This window comes from Hippocampus comes, unplaced genomic scaffold (genome assembly GCF_001891065.2).
Source record: "Hippocampus comes isolate QL1 unplaced genomic scaffold, H_comes_QL1_v1.1 scaffold122, whole genome shotgun sequence".
NCBI lineage: Eukaryota > Metazoa > Chordata > Actinopteri > Syngnathiformes > Syngnathidae > Hippocampus > Hippocampus comes.
This window is the reverse complement of record NW_017842059.1, coordinates 4150279-4172787: the sequence shown is the minus strand read 5'-3', so window position 1 is coordinate 4172787 and position 22509 is coordinate 4150279. Positions and strand designations below refer to the sequence as shown.

Here is a 22509-nt window from a genome sequence, read left to right as displayed (position 1 = left end):
GCATGCAAAATGTGATCCATCCAATAAAAAGTATTCACGCTGATTTTTGTTTCATGATATTGTACAAATATTCCATCGGTCTCCAGACTTCAAGTCTGACTTAAATTGATCATTAATTCATGTATTTTGATTTGCAAATTCAAATTTATGTTAATTACTTTTCCGCTTTGATAACAAATATGTAAATGTAAACTGTATTTAACATTATATCTTGTCTCTCTCAGCCATCTCACGCAGTCAATGATGATATCACGGGAAGACGATGTGGAGTGTCTATCAATGGGATCAGACTCTATTTGATATTCTTCCACACTCCCCAAGTGCCAGAGTATAATTATCACCATGTCAGGGTCTAACATGCTCATTTGGCTTCGTGTTTAAACTAATTAATTTGAATGTAGTGTGCGTGTGTATGTGTGCGCTCCTGCGTTAGTGTGCGCCGGCCTGCCGCGCTGCAGTTTTTCAGAATGAACGCTTTCATTATTATGATGACTTGTTTTGACGGTCTCACGGCGCCCAGTTCCTCATCACAAAGATGCGAGGAGAACACTTATCAAAACAATATGCCAGCCATCATTCAAACACAGCCCTGCACACTGAAACAATCTCTTTTAAAAAAAATGTTAAATCCTTATTGTTTTTTTCTCTCCTCTTAATCCTGCTCTAACTGGAGGGATTTGGTTCAATTCTTCTCATTCAACAAATACAGCGCTTCAGCAACAAATAATATGTTGAAACAAATTCTTGACTATCGCAGGCAAAATGGGTTCAAGTGCTGGCACCGCTGTGCACCCCCTGCCTTTGTGTTGCCAATCCTTGTAAAAAGTTAATGTAAAGCTGGATTCACAAGGAGCAGCTGGTGATGAAATTATGGTGTAACTGATGCCAACGTGCCAGAGTAGAGGAGTGAGTGCGTGGCCATCTGCGGCTTTGAAGAAGGCTTTCCCTTCCCGCGATACACCACTGGAGAGGGCTCCTGTACACTTGTACAGTACAACGAAACAGACGGAGGCCAATATTGCACAAAAAGCTGCCAATCGTACTGAAAATGAAATTGAAGTTTGAATGATAGACAATGCTTGAAATAAAAAGTGTTGACGTTGATAAACAGGTCATTTTTAGATTAGGACTACATTTCTGGACAACTTTTCAATTTGAAATGTTTCTTTTTCTTTTCTTTTTTTTTTTTTATCAAGATCATTTGGAGAAAAAAAAACATCTTCAATGAAGCAAAACATCTCTCAGAGCTGGGCTTCATTCTATAGCTTCATAACTAACGCCTTCAAGTTTATGGAACAGATGGGATGCAAATTTCTTGCAGGGGTATTGCACATAGCACCCCGTTCTTTTTCTCCGAGACCCGGAATGATTACGAATTAATGCGAGACTAAAGAGGCGCATCATGCATAATAAAAAAAGTGCACTGTTGGCAAAAAATAGCAAGACGCACACTGTAAACAATGGGGGTGTAAGAGCTCAGAGGGGGAGGCCGCAAAAGCCATGGCGGTAGGAATGCCAAAAACATGTTTTTGAGAGGGGTGAGCCAGTGTTGCCTATTACTATAGCAACAGGAAGACTAGGGTGCTTCAATCAGCTTTTGGTTTGCGGGGGAAGCTGAGAAGAGGCAGCGAAACTGGAGCCAGGGAGCATGCAGCGCTATCCTGGTTTTACTAATGAGCGGAGTGAGACTTGTTTGGCTTCAGCCATTCTGTCCGACATCAACCTGTCCTTCCTGTCACACTGCTCCCAATGCCCTTGAGCCGCCCGAGGGTCACAAAATGCAGAGACAGAGCTGACAACCAGCAGCTCTTTGGGAGCTGGGAGAGTAAGCATGCATTTCGATAAGCTTGGGTTCACTTCTTTGTGTTTTTGGGTGTTTGGGTTTTTTTCTCGCTTGTGAATATGTGTGTGTAATTGGAATTACATTTTAATCAAAGTCAACATTGAACAACAATACACAAATAGGTCAAAAAGTTGAACAATGATATTTTCAATAATTTTGTTTTGGTCTTTCAAGATGCGATATATAAATGCTGGCAATGGCTATAGACAGTAAACCTAAAATCAACACACCTGTGTTCAAATGCCTGTTTTTTGTGATGGAAAAAATAAAGACAAATAATTTCAAAACATTTTCCACCATTGTCTCCTATAACTGTGCAACCCTTTTTTTAACGTGTAAAAAAAAAACAAAACAAAAAAAAACTCAAAATTCTAAATTAACCAATCGCATTCAAATGTTAAATGGGAGCTAGTCAGCACACACCTTCCACTATTGTATTTAAAGTGCATCTAATTAGGCCCAAATAAATCTCAGACATTTCAGTCGGCGTTTGCTGACATTATTATTATTATTATCACTAGCAGGCCTCAAGGTTTTGTGCCGACACTGACTGGGATTTGGAACTGTTCATAATTCCTTCCACCTTGAATAAGCCTGAAATGACATATGAATCTGTCTTTCGGAGTGGGTTTTTTTTTTGTTTGTTTTGTTTTTTGTGGTAAGCGAGGCTTGTGTTTGCACAAAATATAATTTTGGGGATTTTGGCCCCCAAAAATTATTCTTTGTTTTCTTGGACCATAACAAAATCTCACAAGCTGTGATCTGTTGTTTCATAATATTACAAATGAGTAAAAAAAAAAAAAAAAAAAAAAATGGGATGGGTGTGTGTGTGTGTGTGTGTGTGGTGTATTGTGTGTGTGTGTGTGTGTGTGTGTGTGTGTGTGTGTGTGTGTGTGCGTGCGTGTGTATGCTGCTCTGCAGTGGCATAAAGGAGGATGTCTGACATCGTCCGGGCATCCAATTTAAGGGGGTATCCAAAGGAGGGAAAAAGCGGGTGGGGTGTGTTGTGCTGGGGGGGATTCATTGCAAGAGTGTGTGAACGAAGATAGTGATTTTGAAACTTTAGCAACTACACCCCCAGTTGACGCATATTTGCTGTTTGAAACAATTTAATATAAAACCCCTCTCCCATTCCTGTGTTGATGCAAACACTATTCACAGTTTAAAAAAAAAAAAAAAAAAGCAAATAACAACACTACCCATAATTCTATGGTGAAAAAAGCAACGTCTCCGATTGGTTTAGTGGTTGTTGCCATGACCATCTTGAGCTACAATCGTTTATGGGACAGTTGAATTGGCGCCAGGAGCGATAGCCTATCGTAGTAAGCCTGTTTCTGTGATGATCAATTAAAATCATTCTGGCTCGCACCCTCCTGCTGGGCCTGTTCGGTGTTGACGTCCTATTAAAATCTAACCTGACAGGCGGGGTCAACAAGGTCAATCCATCTGGAGACATATGCCAACCTCTGAGGCCCAAGAAGCTTACAGCTTTACTTGGTAAGACAGCAAACATGTTTTTTTTCTTTTTTTAGCAAATTTATGTTTTGAATGGTAAAGGGTAACAAACACTTTGGACTGAAATGTACACAATAGGGAAATGGTTGGACGAATAAATCTGTTGAACATCTTTGACAAACTAACGATTTCGCTATCCGGTTAGATTACATCAAACATTTTATCAATATTGAAATGGATCTCCTGCAGTAGATTAAAAATCCCAGCGCCAACACCCATTCTGCTCCCATTGGGTTTGACAAAATGATGTGCTTTTTATTGTAACTTAAATAAAAAGAGTGGACGAACTAAACTACTGGATGATCACGAGTCAGTCAAAAATACACACCCTCAGCAAGCACATCATTTTGTTAAACCCAGAGAGACTGAGGAAGACACTTGGCGATGACAACGAACTATTGCTCTTGCTGACCAAAAGACAATCAAGTGGGATTGGGAAACAACTCTTTGCAACAGAGGCTAATATTGTAGATTTCTTTCTTCTTTTTTTTTTTTTTTTTTTTTTGCAGATGCAATTGTTCAGCAACACCCAGGGATGAAGATTTTAGATAGCCGAATTCCCTTCAACAAAAGGATCTCTGAGTGAAGACACCAGGAGAAGAAAAAGTCCAAGATCAATTGAATTCATGCAATTTCACTGAGGGACTGATGCCTTGTTTTTTTTTTTTTTTTAATTGTTCAATGTTTTTTCTACTGGATATTTATTTATTTTAGTTATCCTGTTGGAAATATTGTATTATCATGATTACTTTAATTCTTTTGTGTTGCCATCTTGTTGCCAATGTTTAAAAGAGTTGATAAATCGCATTCAAATATACTATCGTGAAATATCATTAAATAGTTTACGAGACAGTGTAGATTCCATTCTTCTTATAAATTGATCACAGTGGCGATTGCTCTCGGACTGCATGGGAAGCTCGGCTTCCCCTAAAATGTCAAAGAATAAGTGATCAAATATATGAATGTAAATTTCATTGTGTGTACATGTCATTGACTAAATATGCGCTACAACGTGCTCAACTTTTGTTCCGAATCAGCTTCTTCTTACTGGTTAAGACGCGACTCCCTTCTCATTCATTCCTGCAGCTTCGCTGTGCTTTAAACGGACGCTGAGCGTCCGCAGAGCCTCTACTGCCCGTACGCTGAGCGTCTCCAGAGTTCATGGGATTTTTTTTTGATGATCTGTCTGAGCCTGTGTGCCAGTTTGATTGACATCGAAATGAGCCAATCACCGACCTTTTAGTGTGGCATCCGTGTGAGCAATTTTTCAATTCGCATTCTGTCCTGAGTTGAGCTGGAGACTTCTCCTAATCATTTTAGCGACACTCTTTGTTGTAAACAACGAGCGACAAAGTAATCTTTTATTTCTGGTGGGTTTTATTGTAGTTCCTGTAGTTGTAGGACACTAATTAAGTCCCTGGAAAAGACGCCTTGTTGGTATGACAGTGTCACAGATCATTTTCTTGAAAAGGAACGGAGAGTAGAATTCACGTATAAATAAACTGACACATTTTATGATGTTGGCCAAAATTGAGCTTCCCCCCTTTGACAGACCAGCATCCGCCACTGATTGATCATAACCAAAATGTATCATAGTCACTGATGGTGTTGTGGTGCACTCCTCTGACTTGTGTGCTGGCAACGTTGGTTTGGTTCCCACTTAGTGACGGTGTGAATGTAAATGGTTGTTTGTCTGAATCGTCTCTAAATGTGCCCTGCTGCTGATTGGCAGTTCAGGGTGTTTGTCTTTCTCCCGAAGTTGTCCTGGATGAAGTCAAATGGATAAAATATATAATACACTTATTTTAAATATATTGTTTCATATATGTGTCTGCATAAATCTGATTATACTGTCCATTTCATTTTCTGATCTGCTTATCCTCACAAGGGTCGCAGGGTATGTTGGAGCCTGTCCCAGATGTCTTCAGGCAGTAGGCGGGGGACACCTTGAATGGTTGCTAGCTGCCAATCACAGGGCACACACAGACGAACAACCATTCACACTCTCAATCACACCTTAGGACAATTTAGAGTGTTCCATTAACCTGCCACGAATGTTTTTGGAAGGTGGGAGGAAATCAGAGTACCCGGAGAAAACCCACACAGGCACAAAGAGAACGTGTAAACCCTGCACCTCAGAGAACTGCAACTTATGTAAAAAGTATTGATACATTTAACAGATGGACATGAGCATTCAAAAGCTTCGGTCACATTATGTTAACCTGTAAAGGTTTGAATGTGTTTCAGGCTCGTCGAATACCCCAACTTTTTTGTGGGTACCGTATTTTCCACACTAAGAGGCGCACTGGATTATGAGGCGCACCTTCAATGAATGGCCTATTTTGTAATTTTTTTTCATACATTGGGCGCACCGCTTTATAAGACGCAATCTACAATGCATGCACTAGATGGAGCTACGCTCAAGGAAACTTCAACAGAACAATCAGATGTCAGTAAAACGTATTTAATAAAGCACGACACAGTTCACTTCACCAATAGCAAGTTGTAGTATTGACTCATTAACGTCGGACTCTCTTGCCGCTGCTCTATTTCCGTGCTCAACTGCGAAACCGATCGCCTTAAGTTTGAACTCTGCCTTGTCAGCATGTCTCGAGCAAGGAGCCATTTTGGTGTCGAAATATTGCCGTAATGACCATACACAAGGCACATCGGATTTTAAGGCGCGCTGTGAGCTTTTAAGAAAATGGAAGGCTTTTCGGTGAGCCTTTTAGTGCGGAAAATACGGTAGTGTATTTTCTATCCTGTGTCACAATTTGGGTCAACTGGACCTTATTCTCTTCTGACTTTGGTCCACCCTTAACTGTTAACCAGTCAATCGCAAGCTGTTTTGATCAGTCAGGTATGTAGATCTGCTTTTTTTTCTTTCAGTTACTGGGACAGATGGAGGGGTGGAGTCTCCAGCGCACATGTCATCACAATTAGTTAGGTGTATAAGCCCTGCAGTCAGAGGAGCTAGTTGCTGGAATGTTTATCGTTGTGTAGGTTCGTGCCAATCCTCTTGTGTAATGTACGATAGTTGTTTTTAATTGTTAGTTTTTTGTTTTTTTGTTTTCAATGGCTAGCTCCTCTTTTGTTTCACCCACTCGCATTAGTTATTCGTACCTGCATTGGGTAGATTAGCTCGGTAGGTGTAGTCTTTTGTTGCTTGTGTCTTTTTCTTCCTCCTCACATCTTACATGCTCGATCTGTTAAATAAATTGTTTGAGTGATGCAATTGCCGCTGCAATTTTGGGGGGGGGGTGTCCATATTTCTGTATACAGCCGCATAACTGCAAGCATTCACACTCACGTTCATGTCAAATGGGCAATTAAGAGTCAATTAACCTAAGAAGCATGATTTCAGAATTTTGGAAAAAGCCAGGAGAAAGCACAGGGAGAACATGCAAACTCCACAAAAGAAGGTAGTAGGGTCATCAATTTCCAAATTCCATTTGATAAGAAAACCAAGAGTTGCATCCTGTACAGTTATGTACAACATGTATTTAAGTTTGGCAGTTGCTTGAACGGGCCTAACAGTGATCCATGAGATGTTGAAAATTGTTTGTAGCTGCATTAATGCATTGCAAGTGTTTCTGACTTGAACTTGAGTTACATTGAGCAAACATTTTACAAACCCTTTATGGGGTACTGTTGTTATTACATTTTTTTCTGATTCTTACAACAACTTTGGTAACTATTGCCTATTTTTGCCAAATTCTTCTCACATATACGAAAACCTTTCACCAAATTGGCAAAACGCTGTACTTCTCTTGAAAATAAGTCTTACTTAACTCTTCAGACCATAACGTAAAAAAAAAAAAAATTTTATATCAAACACAAGATGTCATATTAGAAAGTACACAAATATGCTAACTACACACTGATAAGAAGAATGAAAAACATGTATGACTTTCGTGTTCCCTATACATAAGGTCTTGTCTGTCAGAGTCTAGCCGCTTCTCCTCCACATCGAGAGGAGCCAGATGAGGTGGCTCGAGCATCTGATTAGGATGCCTCCTGAACGCCTCCCTGGTGAGGTGTTCCGGGCATGTCCCACCGGCAGGAGGGCCCGGGGACGACGCAGGTCACGTTGGAGGGACTATGTCACCCAGCTGGCCTGGGAACGCCTCGGGATCCCCCGGGAAGAGCTGGGGAGAGGAAAGTCTGGGCTTAGATTCCCTGCTAAAGCTGCTGCCCCAGCGACTCGACTCTGGTAAGCGGTAGAAAGTGGATGGATGGACGACGGTCGCGCCGTCGAGACTAGCAGATAAATTTCGTTCTGTGTATTGGACCAGGCAAGATGTCATTCTACTAATGCGTTGCTGACCAGACCCTGGCCAATCATTGCATGCTTCCTCCAAGGTTCAGTCCACTGGTGCAGGTCCGTCAGGGAGGCGGGACAAGCAGCTGTCAAAGTCATGTCGATGGAGATTTGCGTTGTTTGTTCAGGTAAAAAAAAAAAAAAAGAAAGAAAACAAGAGAATATGGAGCCGTTCTGGAATGGTGGGGAGAGGGCGGTATAGACAGTCTATTCTCCAAAAAGAACTTGAGATAATAAATTTGGTTAACGACACGACTCAGCTACTAGCTTTGCAATTAACAAACGTAACATGAATTGAAATGCTGCTTATACTTTCCAATATTTCCCCTTTGTGCTAGTCACTTTTTAAGTCAGTTTTAAGGCCAAATTTCAAGTATTTTTGGCTTATTCGATGGCTGATTACACGGTCCATTGTCATAACTCTGATGTCATCCGTAATTCTATTTCTTTCTCTCCTTCCTCATTCACTTTCTTGTCCTTCTCCTCGTCCTCTCCATCTTGCTTCTTCACCTCCACGTCTTCTTCATCGGCCTCCTCTAATTCTCACTCTTTCTGCTCCCTCAATTGTACTCCACACCAACACATTACCTGTGGCTTCTTTAGAGCGCTCAGGCTGATTACAAAGTGAACTAATTATCAAAATCAGTATTTCCTGTGACAGTGTGACCAGACAATGGACAGAAAAGTGTAAATAGTATCCATAAATGTGTATAGTTTTGCAGGGAGTGTCTTAATCATTTGGAAATTGAGTCTAAAGCACTGAGTTGTGTGTTCTAGTTCTGCAAAAAGAGTGCTGGGCGGATGGAATGAACTCACACTTTTGCAAAGTGTGTGTTACAGAATGACAAACTCAGTGGAAAGCAGTGTTTGTCCTTTTGGATTTGCAAAGTGGTTTTGCAATTGTCATCAATAGTTTTAGAAATTGTGCTCCAAGAATCACTGTTAAAGTTTAAGCATTCGGGAAAAACTCTAAGTCTAATCAGACCTGGAACCTCTTTAAACCTCTATGCTATTTGTTACCTTTTTTGTTGCTATATTCTTCTGTATTATATATTTGTGCAATGATGTATGAACATTTCACTCCAAGAACCACATTGTTGAACCAAAAAAAAAAGATCTAAAGAAAGGTAAAGATAATCATGAAAAATTATTCAATTCAAATCAATTTATTTTAATATTTTAAAAAAGGAAACAAAACAGATCTCGAAAAACTTGGGGGCAATATGTTAATCGTGTGCAGCAATCATTTTATCAATTTTTATAACTGAAAGTGTATTTCACTTTGTGTCCTATCCCACAATCGCATGCTTATTAATTTAAATCTGATCATTAAATAAAAAAAGGAAGCATAAAGATAAAGAGACGTTTAATAAGCTTAAGTGCAATAGCTGTTTAATTATATCTGACAAGGATATTATATTCTTAGATTATTTCTGGAGCTCAGTAACACATTTCTCCCTCGTTGGTGCTAATGTGAAATGATTAGCAATCAGTGTAAGAATGATGGTAGGGCCAATAGAAACAAAACAAACACAAAAAAAAGTTCCGACTATAAGCCAATGGTGAGACCGCGGTGTTGAGTCCCCCTGCGCATCTGATGCAACAGGGCTGCAACTAAAGTTACACCTTCACGCTGCAATACTGTGTCCTTCCGCCTAGGCGCACCGAAACCTAGTGCCGCTGTCTGAGCCACATGCAATGAACTTCTGCGCACTCTTCATTTAAACGTGTGGCAGAGGCCAACTTTGAATTCAACATTTAAGACAAACTATTACGTACATTGGATTTTTTTTTCATTTCAAGGAAACAGTTTCTTACTTTATGCTTTTTTTGTGGCGTCGTGTGTGTGTGCTGATGCTCTCCCGCTGTGAAAAATTTTCTTTGCCACTATTTATTAATTGCTGAGTAATTGTCTTGAATGCGTAGCAATAACGACCTAAATGCAAAAGAAAACACGGAATGCAAAAGTGATATGGTGAGTCGAAAGTCTCTTGGTAGCGGGAAAGTCCCGTCGAATTGATGACGTAAGAGGCGGCTGAACTCTGCAAAGTGCGGAGTGATTTCATGAAATGTGATCCGGTCGGGGCGTCTGGAGTTGGAGAAGTAAGCGACTTAAAAACTTTGTGTCTTCAAGTGTTCTTGCCGCTAATATCGCTTCACGAACAATTGCTGGCTTCCTAAAAGGGAAGATATGGCTTTTTAAAGCGTGGCTTCGTCTCCGTCGTCGTTCTAAACTCCGTGTGCTTTGCTTTTGCAACGCACTTGACACCACACAGAACTATGGGGTAAGTACAACTTTTTTTTTGGGGGGGGCGGGTGACTTAGCGGTGAACATCAGTGCCTACTTTTTGCTCTTAAACCCCACGGACTCAGTTTAAATTGACACTTGACTCTCAAACTATTTCTTTGGGATTGTTTTAACCCAAGAATGACATGTTATAAGTTGGTTTTCCATTTTTAAAATACATCTTGTTGCTTCAGGTAATTCAGGTAATAAAAAAAAAAAAACTGTCGATTTATGCAACATGTTCATAAACGTTTCAATCAATCATTATTTTTTTTGTGTTTTGTAGTTTTTATGTTTTCTATGGAATGTAAAAATCATTTTGTTTATTTTTTTAAGACATATGTCGTTCTTCAAACGGATATTGTTAATTTGTTCCAATGACATCAGTGACAGCTGTTTTAAGTACAATACTCTTTCTTTTTCAAAACTTTTTTAACGTGTTAAATTGTACAGTGGCTTTAAAAACCGTGATTCACATTCAGTTTTTGTGGAATTCAATTTTTTGTCTTTTTTATGTGTGTAAATGTGTTTTATTTAATTTTTTGTTCTGTAGCATCCGAAGGAGAAAACAAAAAATTGTAACAGATGATTTATTTTTGTTTCTCAGGTCTTCAGGTGTTTCCATGACTACTTCATCCATCAATTGCACTATTCGGGCCATTTCACAATTTAATCGCAGCAGACGATACAATGGCGGCATTGATCCTTCGCAGGAAAATTCACCCCATTTTCACAGGCGGACTTCACGTTCTCCCTCTCCGGCAGGCTAGCCCTAGCCAATCGCGGCCCACGACGGGGGCGGAGCCAGTGGAAAGGCAGCACTTAATTGGTGAGTTTTTCCAAGATGCTTTTTTATTTTTCCACATCCTGAGGTCGGAGCCGCAGTGCAGCACGGGACTAATGTCGTACAGTGAGTACAGCTAAGTGGATTTTTATCGAATGCAGACGATGCTGTTCAATCATTTTCAGATGATCGGTTAGTTGTTGGATTTTATTGGGAGTTCTTATTTTTTATTTTTTTCTTTTGTTTGATTTCAACATTGATTGTTTTTCCCTACATGATTTAATTAAGCATTTTGATTTTTTTTCCTGCATTTGAGTCTTTTTATTCAATCATTTTTTTATAAAATTCTGAACAAATGAGATTTTATTCATCTGAATCTTTATTTTTGTAGGTGATGGTCACTCAGATTGGATGACGGAAAAAGTTGATTTGTCTTCATTCGTGTCAACCACCGAGTCGTCTCCCAGCTCATCCCTTCCGCCCTCACCATTAGAACAAGATGTCAAGGTGCCCTCAGACCTGGAGGTCATGACCTCTCTCTTGCAGGAGGAGCTAGCTCAGCTGGAGGACTACTTCCGCTCCGAGTCCACAGCCACGGCCAGCAAGTTGGAGAAATCCTCGAAATGTGACAAAGGTGCCCAAGCTATGGGCTCGCAGTCTTACTACCAGTTACCCTATGGCTCATATGGGACCGGCCAATCAGACACCAGCCCTGTGGTTGTTACCTTGGCAACAGGGGAACTGGACCTGGCCAGCTTCTGTAGCGGTCCTATGGGCAGATCCAAAATTGCGCGACCTGCGCCATACAACTACCACCACCGTTACCACCACAACAGTGGGCGAAGAATCATCAGCGAGGCAGTGAAAGTCGGGGAGGACGTCGGACTGGATTCGTGGGGCACCAGGGGAAGTTACTCAGGAAGCACAGAGTTTTCTGTGAACCACTACTCCACGTTGAAGACGGTGAGCAAGAACAGCCTGAGTGGCATCAAGAAGGTGAGAGAATGTGCTTTATCGTTGAAGGAAGAGGAGAGCTATTGTTTTTCCGAAGGAATGTTTTGCAGTGAAGAGATTGCGCGAAGTTTTTGCCTGGGTGGCTCCTACGACGGCCACCACAAGCGAGAGGGACAGCTGATGCACAACGTGAAGGTCAATGTAAGTTATGACAGCGCCGGACTCGAGGTCCTGCACTGCAGCAAAGATGGAGGACTGTCTGGAAGTATTCCCCAAGAGACAATGATGGCTGCCGACAGCTACTTCCACCAATCCATGGCCAGCACAGAGCCATATCATAGCTTTATCGGTGAACTCGACCAGCCGTCGCAAGCCGTGGAGCCCCAACACGGCCACTACCTCTATCCGGAATGCCTTGCGGACCAAAGTTACGAATGTCTGTCCAGAGGAGAGGGCGAAGGGACGCTCCTCGGCGCTCCCATCCACCGCCCAACCCAAAGGCTAAAGGATGAGCCGTGCTCCATTAAATCAACGCTTGTGGTCGGTACCGCTTCTTTGGATTTGAACACTGGGGAGAGAAAGCAGAAGAAGAGAGACCAGAACAAAACTGCTGCTCACAGGTAAACTTGTCTTCCCCCCCGCGCTTTAACTGTTTATCATGGCGCTTGAGTGTTTTGGATGTTGAAGTTGGGCTACTCAATGTCAAATGTTGACATGGAGTTTGTTTGGTGCTCAAAGGAAGTAGCCTCATTAAGTATGATAATGTATGTCCGGTAAATTGACATGAGTCGGCACTCCTCACTCCTTACATCCCAAGAGAAATCCCAAAAGGTTCCACCCTCTTTCATCTCATTCATCAGGATGCCAGGCAACCAACCAAAAGTAACTCCAACAAACACATTTCCTCTGCAGGTACAGGCTGCGGAAACGAGCAGAGTTGGATTCTCTGGAAGAGGAGCTTCATGGACTGGAAGGGCAGAACAGGGAACTTCGCGACAAGGCGGAATCGGTGGAAAGAGAGATTCAGTATGTGAAAGATTTACTCATCGAGGTCTACAAGGCTCGCAGTCAGCGGCTCAAACAAGATGGCAGTGCCTAAAAAGCGCCCACGCTGACCCCCTAACAAGTCAAGAACACAGATGGGTTTCAAGTCTTGTTCAAATGAACTGGTAGTTGCATGGTTTTGGTATAAAAAAAAAATATGTTGACTTTAATAATCTGCCCAGAGGAGAGCAGGAAAAAAAACAAAGCTTCCATCAAGAACAGCAGAAAAAAGGGTGTCGATGAACTCTACAAAGCCTTAGTGACGTGATTTCCAGAGGAGATGCTGAACTTGTCCGTGACCACTGTGACCCCAATTGAACTCACAAGCCTTTGTGATCACTTCTGAGTTTTGCGCTTGCGACTGAGAAAAAAAAAATAGTGATAGTCATTTGAATTTGCGTGTGGTTTTTGTGACACACACATTGGTGGCATCAAGGCAGAGCCGCACAAAATTATATACATATATATATAGATATTATATTTTATTTTTACTGAATAATATTCATTTACCATTTGCGTTAAGATGAAGAGAGGGATTGTTGAAAAGGTATGTAAACATGCTCTATAAGTATTCATATTCAGAATCATTAAAGGGATTTGTATTGTTCAATTATTGTGTATTTGCACTTCTTAACCCCACTGAAATAACCAATGCATGTTTGATTTTGGGAACAGCATGAGTGAGTGTTATTTGAAGGCATTGTTCTGTTTACTGCATGACTTCCAGCTCTCCACCTCATCTGGTCAAGATTTTGTTCTCTTTTCGCCAGTGTGATTCATACTCAGGTTTTGGTTTTGGGGCTCAGAGAAACACTAAATAATTCATTGTCCCAGCTAAATTCCTCACCTTCTTCTTCTGCCTTTGGTTTTCTGGCTGTATTTTGCGAAAAAAACAATCACGCAACAATAAACTCACAATGAGTGTGACTGGACAGAATTGTTGTTATTGACCAATTTGATATTTCTGAGAATTCAGGTCCTTTTATTGATCAATGCCGATGTCAGGAAATTATGCATCAGGTGAATTACAGCCAAATAAAGCAGTCATGTCTCATTCACCCCTGGCTCTGACTCTATTTATTTTATTTATTTATTTATTTATTTATTTTCTCTAGTTGTATGTGTGCGAATGCCTGTATGACCTCTGTGATTGGCTGGCGACCTTTGCAGTATGACCATGTTTTTGCTCTTGGTGGCTGCATTGTAGTTTGTGTCGCTCGGCTACTGCGGGCTGGATCAAACTTGACACCTTTCCACTAAACATCCTGTCTTTTTCTGCAGAAGTTGACTATATCATCTTCCAGCTAAGGGTGGGTGTGTGTGTGTGTGTGTGTGTGTGTTTGAGTGAAGTCTCTTGGTATCTCTCGCAGCAGTTGAAGGCCTTTCAAGTGCATGAGGCAATATCGCACAATACTTTCATGAAGGCGCAAGAGATGCAAAGTTGAACCATCAGAATAAAGAACTGGGCTGACAGGGAATGACATGAAAAGTGTCGATTCGCTCTCCTGTTCATTGAATTCAGATGGATTTATATTTATAAAGAGTATCTCCATATTGTGCAAGAGGTCATAACGTGACAGAGAAGTGTACTTATTTAATTTTACTCAACTGTATTTATGGAGCACTTTAAAACAACCACCACTTTAGACAAAGTGTTGTAGATGGAGCAAATATCATATATACAAGAATAAACCATTAATAATGACGACAGTAGAAAGCACAAAAACAAACAACTAAAATCAAGTTTGAGCCATGGTGAGTCAAAAGTCAAAGAAAACAAATGAGTTTTTAATTTTTTAAATTAGTATGAGAAATCATATTGAGATGAGATCTAGGTGGAAAGTGGCTTTTTGTCACCGAATGAAGTGGTACACTGCGGTGAAAGGTAATTAAAAATGTAGCTATAGTTTAAAGATTGAAAAAAAAGAGATGAGACTGAGTTATGCCGTTTAGGAATCACATTTTTTGAACTCCATACATACTGCAAATATAATGCTGTACAGATAAACATTAATCGACAACTCTACGTCATGTACACGCTCGCACGCACGTCTAATTAGATGCAAATCGACTGGGAGCTGTAAAGCACCTGGCAATCAAAAATATATATAAATGATATAAATTAGGTAGCCTATTCATTTAACAATGTGTTAGTGAAACTTGATTCTGAGTGCTGTGAAATAAATCGTCTGAAGCTGCAAATAGTACAAAATGAACTTGAGAGTGTGTGAATCTCCTGCTCGATTTTATGTGTTGGATTATTCTTATTTTATGTTAAATGTTCTGGACGGAACATTATGCTTGGTATGTTCTGGAAAGATTATTGAACATGTTACGTTATGCTATAACATACCGTATTAACATATTTCTTTGTTACAGCTGTGGCTGTTGTGAAAGCGCTATTTAAATATCGATTATATACATTGGACGCGTCACAAAAGTAGCATATATATATGTATATATATATATATATATATATATATTTTTTAAACCTACAATACCGTTCTAATGACGTTGCGAATTTCACATGAATGGCGCAGTTTAAGGAAGCTACATTTATACGTGGAATAACAATAAAAGGCCCTCCTTTTATTGTTATTCCACGTATCATGATAACCATTCTCGGGCCCCATGACGACGGACAGGGACGCTGGCGAGCAAACAACACCTGATTGATTGGCACATGAGATTGATTGTACAGGGAGCCACGGACACATTGTCTGTTGGAGTAAACAGCTTCCAAAACCCAAAGCGGATCCTCCACCACCAGGTGTCCCTCTCAGCATACTAACTAATTGCAGCAACTTGCTTGGTGTGACAAACAGCATGCGCCAGAGAAATTATAAAAAGTATACTTGCGTAATATAAAGTACACACACACACACACACACACACGCACACACACACACACACACACTGAATATGTGTGTGTGTGTGTGTGTGTGTGTGTGTATAAATCTATGTATGTGTGTGTGTGATGGAAGAGCATGGCACTGGGAGATGTGATGCAAGAAGCAAAAACAAGAACAAGGGGGTTTATGTGGGCTGGGGAGGATTTACGGCGCACATCCAGTGGTGGTGGTGGTGGAGCAGAACAGTGGATGAGTATTGTTCCAATGGCCTGCAGCTCTCTCAAGCTATGTTTGTACCAGCGAGACGGGTTTCGTTTCATTCTGAGCGGCTGTGTGGATGTGGGTGGCATTTGGATGCCGGGTGAATGGTTGTTGATGTCGGTGGATTAAATGAAACAAAGAAGTCTGGTTATGTCTGTTGATAAGAAATAAAGGACAGACGTCATGTTTCCATTATGAGGGATGCAATCTCAACCATCTCTGAGGCAATGAACATAAATCTACAACTGTTAGTTGAAAATGTTCCGGATTTGAAAGCGCTATATAAATAAAGATGTATTGTATGTACTGTATGTATATTGTTCGGCTACACTAAGCGTAGATCCCTCACAGACTGCGAAGGGTCGAGAACTCCCATTATGTCCGAAGTGCATCCGTGTCCTCCTTTTTCAATTGTCCATTTAATGTTGTCCTTTCTGTTTTTAATGCGTCAGCTCTCTGTGTGTCTTCACCAATGGCGGAAAGGCCCTGAAGTAACATTTAGAATAGTGATAATAATTTTGAGGTTTCACATTTACTCCATGGAGTCTTTGAATTTGGTGCAACAAGTGTAGTTTGGCAGCCTGGTCGTGAAGTACTGCCTCCGTGAGTGAAAATAGAAATAATGCTTTGAGTTCATCTTTATGGGCGCTTGCTTTTCTCCTCAGACTCTGGGTTGTTCACTTGACACATTAGCTCTGCCCAGGTTGTCTTGGTAACGAGGCTGTACTTGGTATTGGCCCCTCTGCAAAGCGGGTTGGGATGAGCAGAGGTTCATTTGCATCAAACAGGACCACCCCTTAAAAATGGCTCATTTCATCATCCATCCATCCATTTTCTGAACCGCTTTATCCTCACAAGGGTCGCAGGGCATGCTGGAGCCTATCCCAGCTGTCTTCAGGGAGTAGGCAGGGGACACCTCCCCGCCAGTCGCAGGGTACACAGAGACGAACAACCATTCGCTCTCACACTCACATCTAGGGACAATTCAGAGTGTTCAATCAGCCTGCCATGCGTGTTTTTGGAATGTAGGAGGAAACCGGAGTACCCGGAGAAATCCCACGCAGGCACGGGGAGAGCATGCAAACTCCACACAGGAAGGCCGGAGCCGGAATCGAACCCACGATCTCCGCACTGGGACGTCGACGCCCTAACCACTCGACTACCGGGCCAGCCGCATTGGTTCATTTAAGGGAGACTATTTTAAGGTTCTTATTGTTAGTGATTAAAATTGAAAAAGAAAAAAATTCATCAGTGAAATAAAATCAAAATAAGTGCCTTAAAAAAACAACAACTCACTGAACTACATTTTATTTTTATAAAATTGTCTAGAATGATAACACTGATCAACACATTTTTACTCATTTTTTTAAATGAGCGATACAAGGAGACAAGATGACTTTTGAGCGCTTATTCCAACCCTGTCCTAGTTTTTTTTCTCTCTCACACATCAGGTTTTAATTATAAGAATACTAAGTAATATTGTAATATATCAAGCAATGTTTATAAATCAAGCATTAGGTTGGTCAAAAAGTGTCTGTTTTTAAATTTTTTTTAACGTAATACTGTAGCTCTAAATTACAACGTATTCTAAAATCTGGATTGCCCAGGCTTTTAAAGGTCAATTTGAAAGCAAAAAATAAAAATACCTCAAAAACCTACAAAAAAATTAAAGACATTTTTGAAATCAGTGTGAGAATGCATTTGGGGACACATAAAGTGTCCTGTGATTAAAGTGTGTGATAATGCAAAAATGTCTTTCGGTTTCGTCTTTGTCAATTAATTTCATACGTGAGCTTTTGGGGTTTGTTTTTGAAGTTTTTATTTCGGTATACAAGTCCAGAAGAAGGAAGCTTGAACAGTTGTTTTGGCATTGTGGTTTACACGATACTTTGTGACCTTTTTTTTTTTTTGGTTTTTATCTTGCATGTGACAACAATTCCATATATATGAAAAAAAAAGAAAACCAATACTAAAGCTAATAAAAACACTATCAAGACTTTTCTGGTAGCCCCAAGCATGGTGGAGGCTCCTATGAGGACCACCCACCGAAAAATCATCAGGGTGGCGCTTCCCGATCTGTACAGAATGTTTTGCGTTGGTGATATGCGTCATTGGCAGCATCGCTCCCCACCCCCAACCCCCACCACTCCCCTTCGGGACCATTTATTATGGGGGTGCGATGCCTCCAAGCTAAACGCTTCACCGACTAAGCGAACGTTGCCCGTTTTGGGTCTGTGTACATTTACATAGAACTGTTTAAGAAGAAAACTGCAATGACACAAGGAAGACAGAAACCGGTTTAACTTGTATAGATAATTAGTACTTCCATCCATCACCTGTTCCTCTTTAAACATTCGCAAAGGTGTGTGTGGTGATCATAATTCTCTTGATATTCAATTTCAATTTCACTGTTGTGTTTGTTCTTGCTGTCGCTCTATCGTGCTGTCACAATGTCATTGGTTCCATGCTGATGTGCGTGGCTACAACTTTTTCATCTTCTTGGTGGCTTCCTCTCTTCGCAGGATCCTGCATTTAGTTGTGAGTCCCCAAAAAGATCACTTATATTCACTGCCTACACCGGTAGAACAAGTCCGAAAAACACTTGTGTGTGTGCTTCACACAGGAACTATGCAGTTGAACTTGATTGTCGTTTGCATGAAAAATAATAGCATTTATCACAAAAAAAAAAAAAATGGATGGAGGATCCCTCCATCTGTGATCACCTCTCAAGATTTCTTCTTTTTACCCCCCGAAAGGATTTTCCAGAATGTTTTCTTTGCCCAAGGGGGGTATGGAAATCGCTAAACTGTGGGCCTGTCAAGCCTTTTGGGACTCTTGTGATTAAGAGCTACACAAATAAACAACTTAAGTTGTCACTCTTCTTTGTTGTGACGTGTGACGAGTTAAAAAGCTACTATAAAACCTCAATTGTGGGCCCTATGCAGAACAAACCAAACAAAAAAAGGCTTTACAGCAGGGGTTCTTAACCTGGGTTCAATCGAACCCCAGTTGTTCGGTGAATCAGTCTCAGGGGTTTCGACGGAGCCTCTGCAATGGAGGTTAAGACACACCCGACTCAACGTGTCAATTAGTTATGACACGCCCACTTAGCCATCACTGGCTGCAGATGATCACATCACACTGCTTGTCCAATCAGTGCTGCAGGAAATTTAGTTCGCTCGGTAGTCAACATGTGACTGTCGTGAATAAAAAAAAAACGTATACTTATGTCTTGAAATTTTATTTACTTTTTTAATGTTTTTAATAAATGCATTTTTTATGTCCTGAATTGGTAAAAAGTCATATTTTTGTTTTTCACTAATGAAGGGTTCGGTGAATGTGGATATTAACTGGTTGGGTTCGGTACCTCTAAGAAGGTTAAGAACCACTGCTTTAGAGGTTGTAAAGAGTTCTACCATTGAATAACACATAATTCACCTATGATGCCTGCTTGTCACTGTTGCGTGCATACAGCCTTCGTTTTCACACATTGCAGCGTGATAAATCTATTCTCTTTGGGGTTTTTTGGGCAGGGCATTAAAGCATCAGCCAAACCAAAAATATGACTGACATTTGAATCTTGACACCTTTACCAGTTGTTACATGTTTGCCACTGCTCATTTGTGGATGCAATCACTTAACCACCTAAACCTCAGAGTGCTACAACGGTGGCTGAATGTGGGACGGTCGCCAATGAGGCCGCAGGCTTTGTGGACGTCTCATCCTCGCTGCACGTTGCATTCACCGTGGCCACTAATCTGAGATTTTCGGGGCGCAAGTCGAAAGTTTCAGGGTGCGCACTCAAATTACAAAGTAATTATTTACATTCCTGCTCATTTTCACCATCCATCCATCCATTTTCTGAACCACTTATCACAAGTGTTGCGGAGCCTATCCCAGCTGTCTTGGGCAGTAAACGGGGGACACCCTGAACTGGTAGCCAGCCAGTTCAGGTCACACAAAGACGACAACCATCCGCACTTTCAGGGACAGCAGTTACGACAGTGGACGGTGTATCATGTTGTCTGGTGACAGGGTGGAGCCATGATCCTTCTCTTATAATTTTCAAGAATCTTATGCGAAGATCACTGTGGATTCAGGAGGGAAAAAAATCTGACATTTAGCATAATGGACCACTCACGTTTTTCCTCATGTCTTTTGAGATTATAGGATAATAGCTGCAGCTGGTTACTGGTGTGGCCTGAATGGGCGGCAACATTCAGGAAAGTTTGTCGGCAATAGCACATAGCAACATATTGGGAGTGGGGGAGGGGGGCAGAAGTTGTCAGTAACAGTGGCAATGTAAGATGGCTGCCCTCTGGCTTCAGCAGTGCAGGAATGACTGATAGTCCATCCATATAAAGTATGTCCGTGATCCACTCTCAGAGTAGTGCATGGGTGAATTTCTAAATGTGCTTTAAATTGTAGTTAGCTTGCAGTCCATCTCAGCAATGGATCACTTTGTAAAAACTATCCATCCATTTTCCGATCCACTTATCCTCACAAGGGTCGCGGGGCATGCTCCCAGCTGTCTTCGGGTAGTAGGCGGGGGACACCCTCGATCGGTTGCCAGACAGTCGGAGGGGACACAGAGACAACCATCCACGCCCACACTCACACCTAGGGGCAATTTAGAGTGCCATGCATGTTTTTGGAATGTGGGAGGAAACCGGAGTACCCGGAGAAAACCCACGCAGGCCCGGGGAGAACATGCAAACTCCACACAGGGAGGATGGAGCTGGAATCGAACCTGGTACCTCTGCACTGTGCCTGCTTGTCACTGTTGCGTGCATACAGCCTTCGTTTTCACACATTGCAGCGTGATAAATCTATTCTCTTTGGGGTTTTTTGGGCAGGGCATTAAAGCATCAGCCAAACCAAAAATATGACTGACATTTGAATCTTGACACCTTTACCAGTTGTTACATGTTTGCCACTGCTCATTTGTGGATGCAATCACTTAACCACCTAAACCTCAGAGTGCTACAACGGTGGCTGAATGTGGGACGGTCGCCAATGAGGCCGCAGGCTTTGTGGACGTCTCATCCTCGCTGCACGTTGCATTCACCGTGGCCACTAATCTGAGATTTTCGGGGCGCAAGTCGAAAGTTTCAGGGTGCGCACTCAAATTACAAAGTAATTATTTACATTCCTGCTCATTTTCACCATCCATCCATCCATTTTCTGAACCACTTATCACAAGTGTTGCGGAGCCTATCCCAGCTGTCTTGGGCAGTAAACGGGGGACACCCTGAACTGGTAGCCAGCCAGTTCAGGTCACACAAAGACGACAACCATCCGCACTTTCAGGGACAGCAGTTACGACAGTGGACGGTGTATCATGTTGTCTGGTGACAGGGTGGAGCCATGATCCTTCTCTTATAATTTTCAAGAATCTTATGCGAAGATCACTGTGGATTCAGGAGGGAAAAAAATCTGACATTTAGCATAATGGACCACTCACGTTTTTCCTCATGTCTTTTGAGATTATAGGATAATAGCTGCAGCTGGTTACTGGTGTGGCCTGAATGGGCGGCAACATTCAGGAAAGTTTGTCGGCAATAGCACATAGCAACATATTGGGAGTGGGGGAGGGGGGCAGAAGTTGTCAGTAACAGTGGCAATGTAAGATGGCTGCCCTCTGGCTTCAGCAGTGCAGGAATGACTGATAGTCCATCCATATAAAGTATGTCCGTGATCCACTCTCAGAGTAGTGCATGGGTGAATTTCTAAATGTGCTTTAAATTGTAGTTAGCTTGCAGTCCATCTCAGCAATGGATCACTTTGTAAAAACTATCCATCCATTTTCCGATCCACTTATCCTCACAAGGGTCGCGGGGCATGCTCCCAGCTGTCTTCGGGTAGTAGGCGGGGGACACCCTCGATCGGTTGCCAGACAGTCGGAGGGGACACAGAGACAACCATCCACGCCCACACTCACACCTAGGGGCAATTTAGAGTGCCATGCATGTTTTTGGAATGTGGGAGGAAACCGGAGTACCCGGAGAAAACCCACGCAGGCCCGGGGAGAACATGCAAACTCCACACAGGGAGGATGGAGCTGGAATCGAACCTGGTACCTCTGCACTGTGAGGTCGACACGCTAACCACTGGACCACCGGGCTGACCTTTTGTGAATCCACCCCAAGAGCACAGAACCAAATCAGCTGATCGTGCAGTCTCATAGTTTAAGCAGTGGCGGTGCTAGCTTGAATGGTGCCCCCACCCCATCCATATGTATATTTTCTATGCCAGTTCCACAGTGACGAAGTTTTGGAGCATATAAGCATAGTTACATTCCTTATGCAATATCACTCAATTATCTTTTCAGCAAAGTTATGAAAGTTCTGAACATCAAAATTTGAAAGGCATTTCTCAACTCCACCGTTTTAATTTACGCTTGCCAATGCCTTTCCAAGGTTCTTACAATATTTAAAGCAAATATGACAAATTAAACAAAACTGTCTGACGCTGATTCATTTTCAAGGCGTGTCCCTCCTCGCTTGCTCTCCTGTGAGCAGCTGGCAAGCAGTGACACAAAAACAAAAAAACGAAGGCCTACTGCCGCCGACTCGTTCAGCTCTTTTTCATTTGCATTTAAGAATGTTGCCAAACACAAATCACCTTCAAAACAAATGAAACCTTGAG

General features: G+C 41.7%; 1 protein-coding gene across 1 annotated transcript; it reads left to right on the top strand.

Annotated features, from left to right (window-relative positions):
* The first annotated feature begins 9541 nt into the window (after nucleotides 1-9541).
* Nucleotides 9542-13806, top strand: LOC109510908 (uncharacterized). The gene is made up of 4 exons (XM_019861589.1): nucleotides 9542-9964; nucleotides 10574-10795; nucleotides 11142-12324; nucleotides 12617-13806. The coding sequence occupies exons 2-4, from the start codon at nucleotides 10657-10659 to the stop codon at nucleotides 12801-12803; spliced, it is 1509 nt and encodes a 502-aa protein (XP_019717148.1). The 5' UTR covers nucleotides 9542-9964; nucleotides 10574-10656; the 3' UTR covers nucleotides 12804-13806.
* The last annotated feature ends 8703 nt before the right edge of the window (nucleotides 13807-22509 follow it).

Bases quoted from the DNA above. Each gene is read 5' to 3' on its own strand.
- LOC109510908 (XM_019861589.1), top strand. From the start codon at position 10,657: ATGGCGGCATTGATCCTTCGCAGGAAAATTCACCCCATTTTCACAGGC. The intron at 10,796-11,141 runs GTGAGTTTTTCC...TTATTTTTGTAG, and splicing joins GGAAAGGCAGCACTTAATTG to GTGATGGTCACTCAGATTGG. The intron at 12,325-12,616 runs GTAAACTTGTCT...TTTCCTCTGCAG, and splicing joins AACAAAACTGCTGCTCACAG to GTACAGGCTGCGGAAACGAG.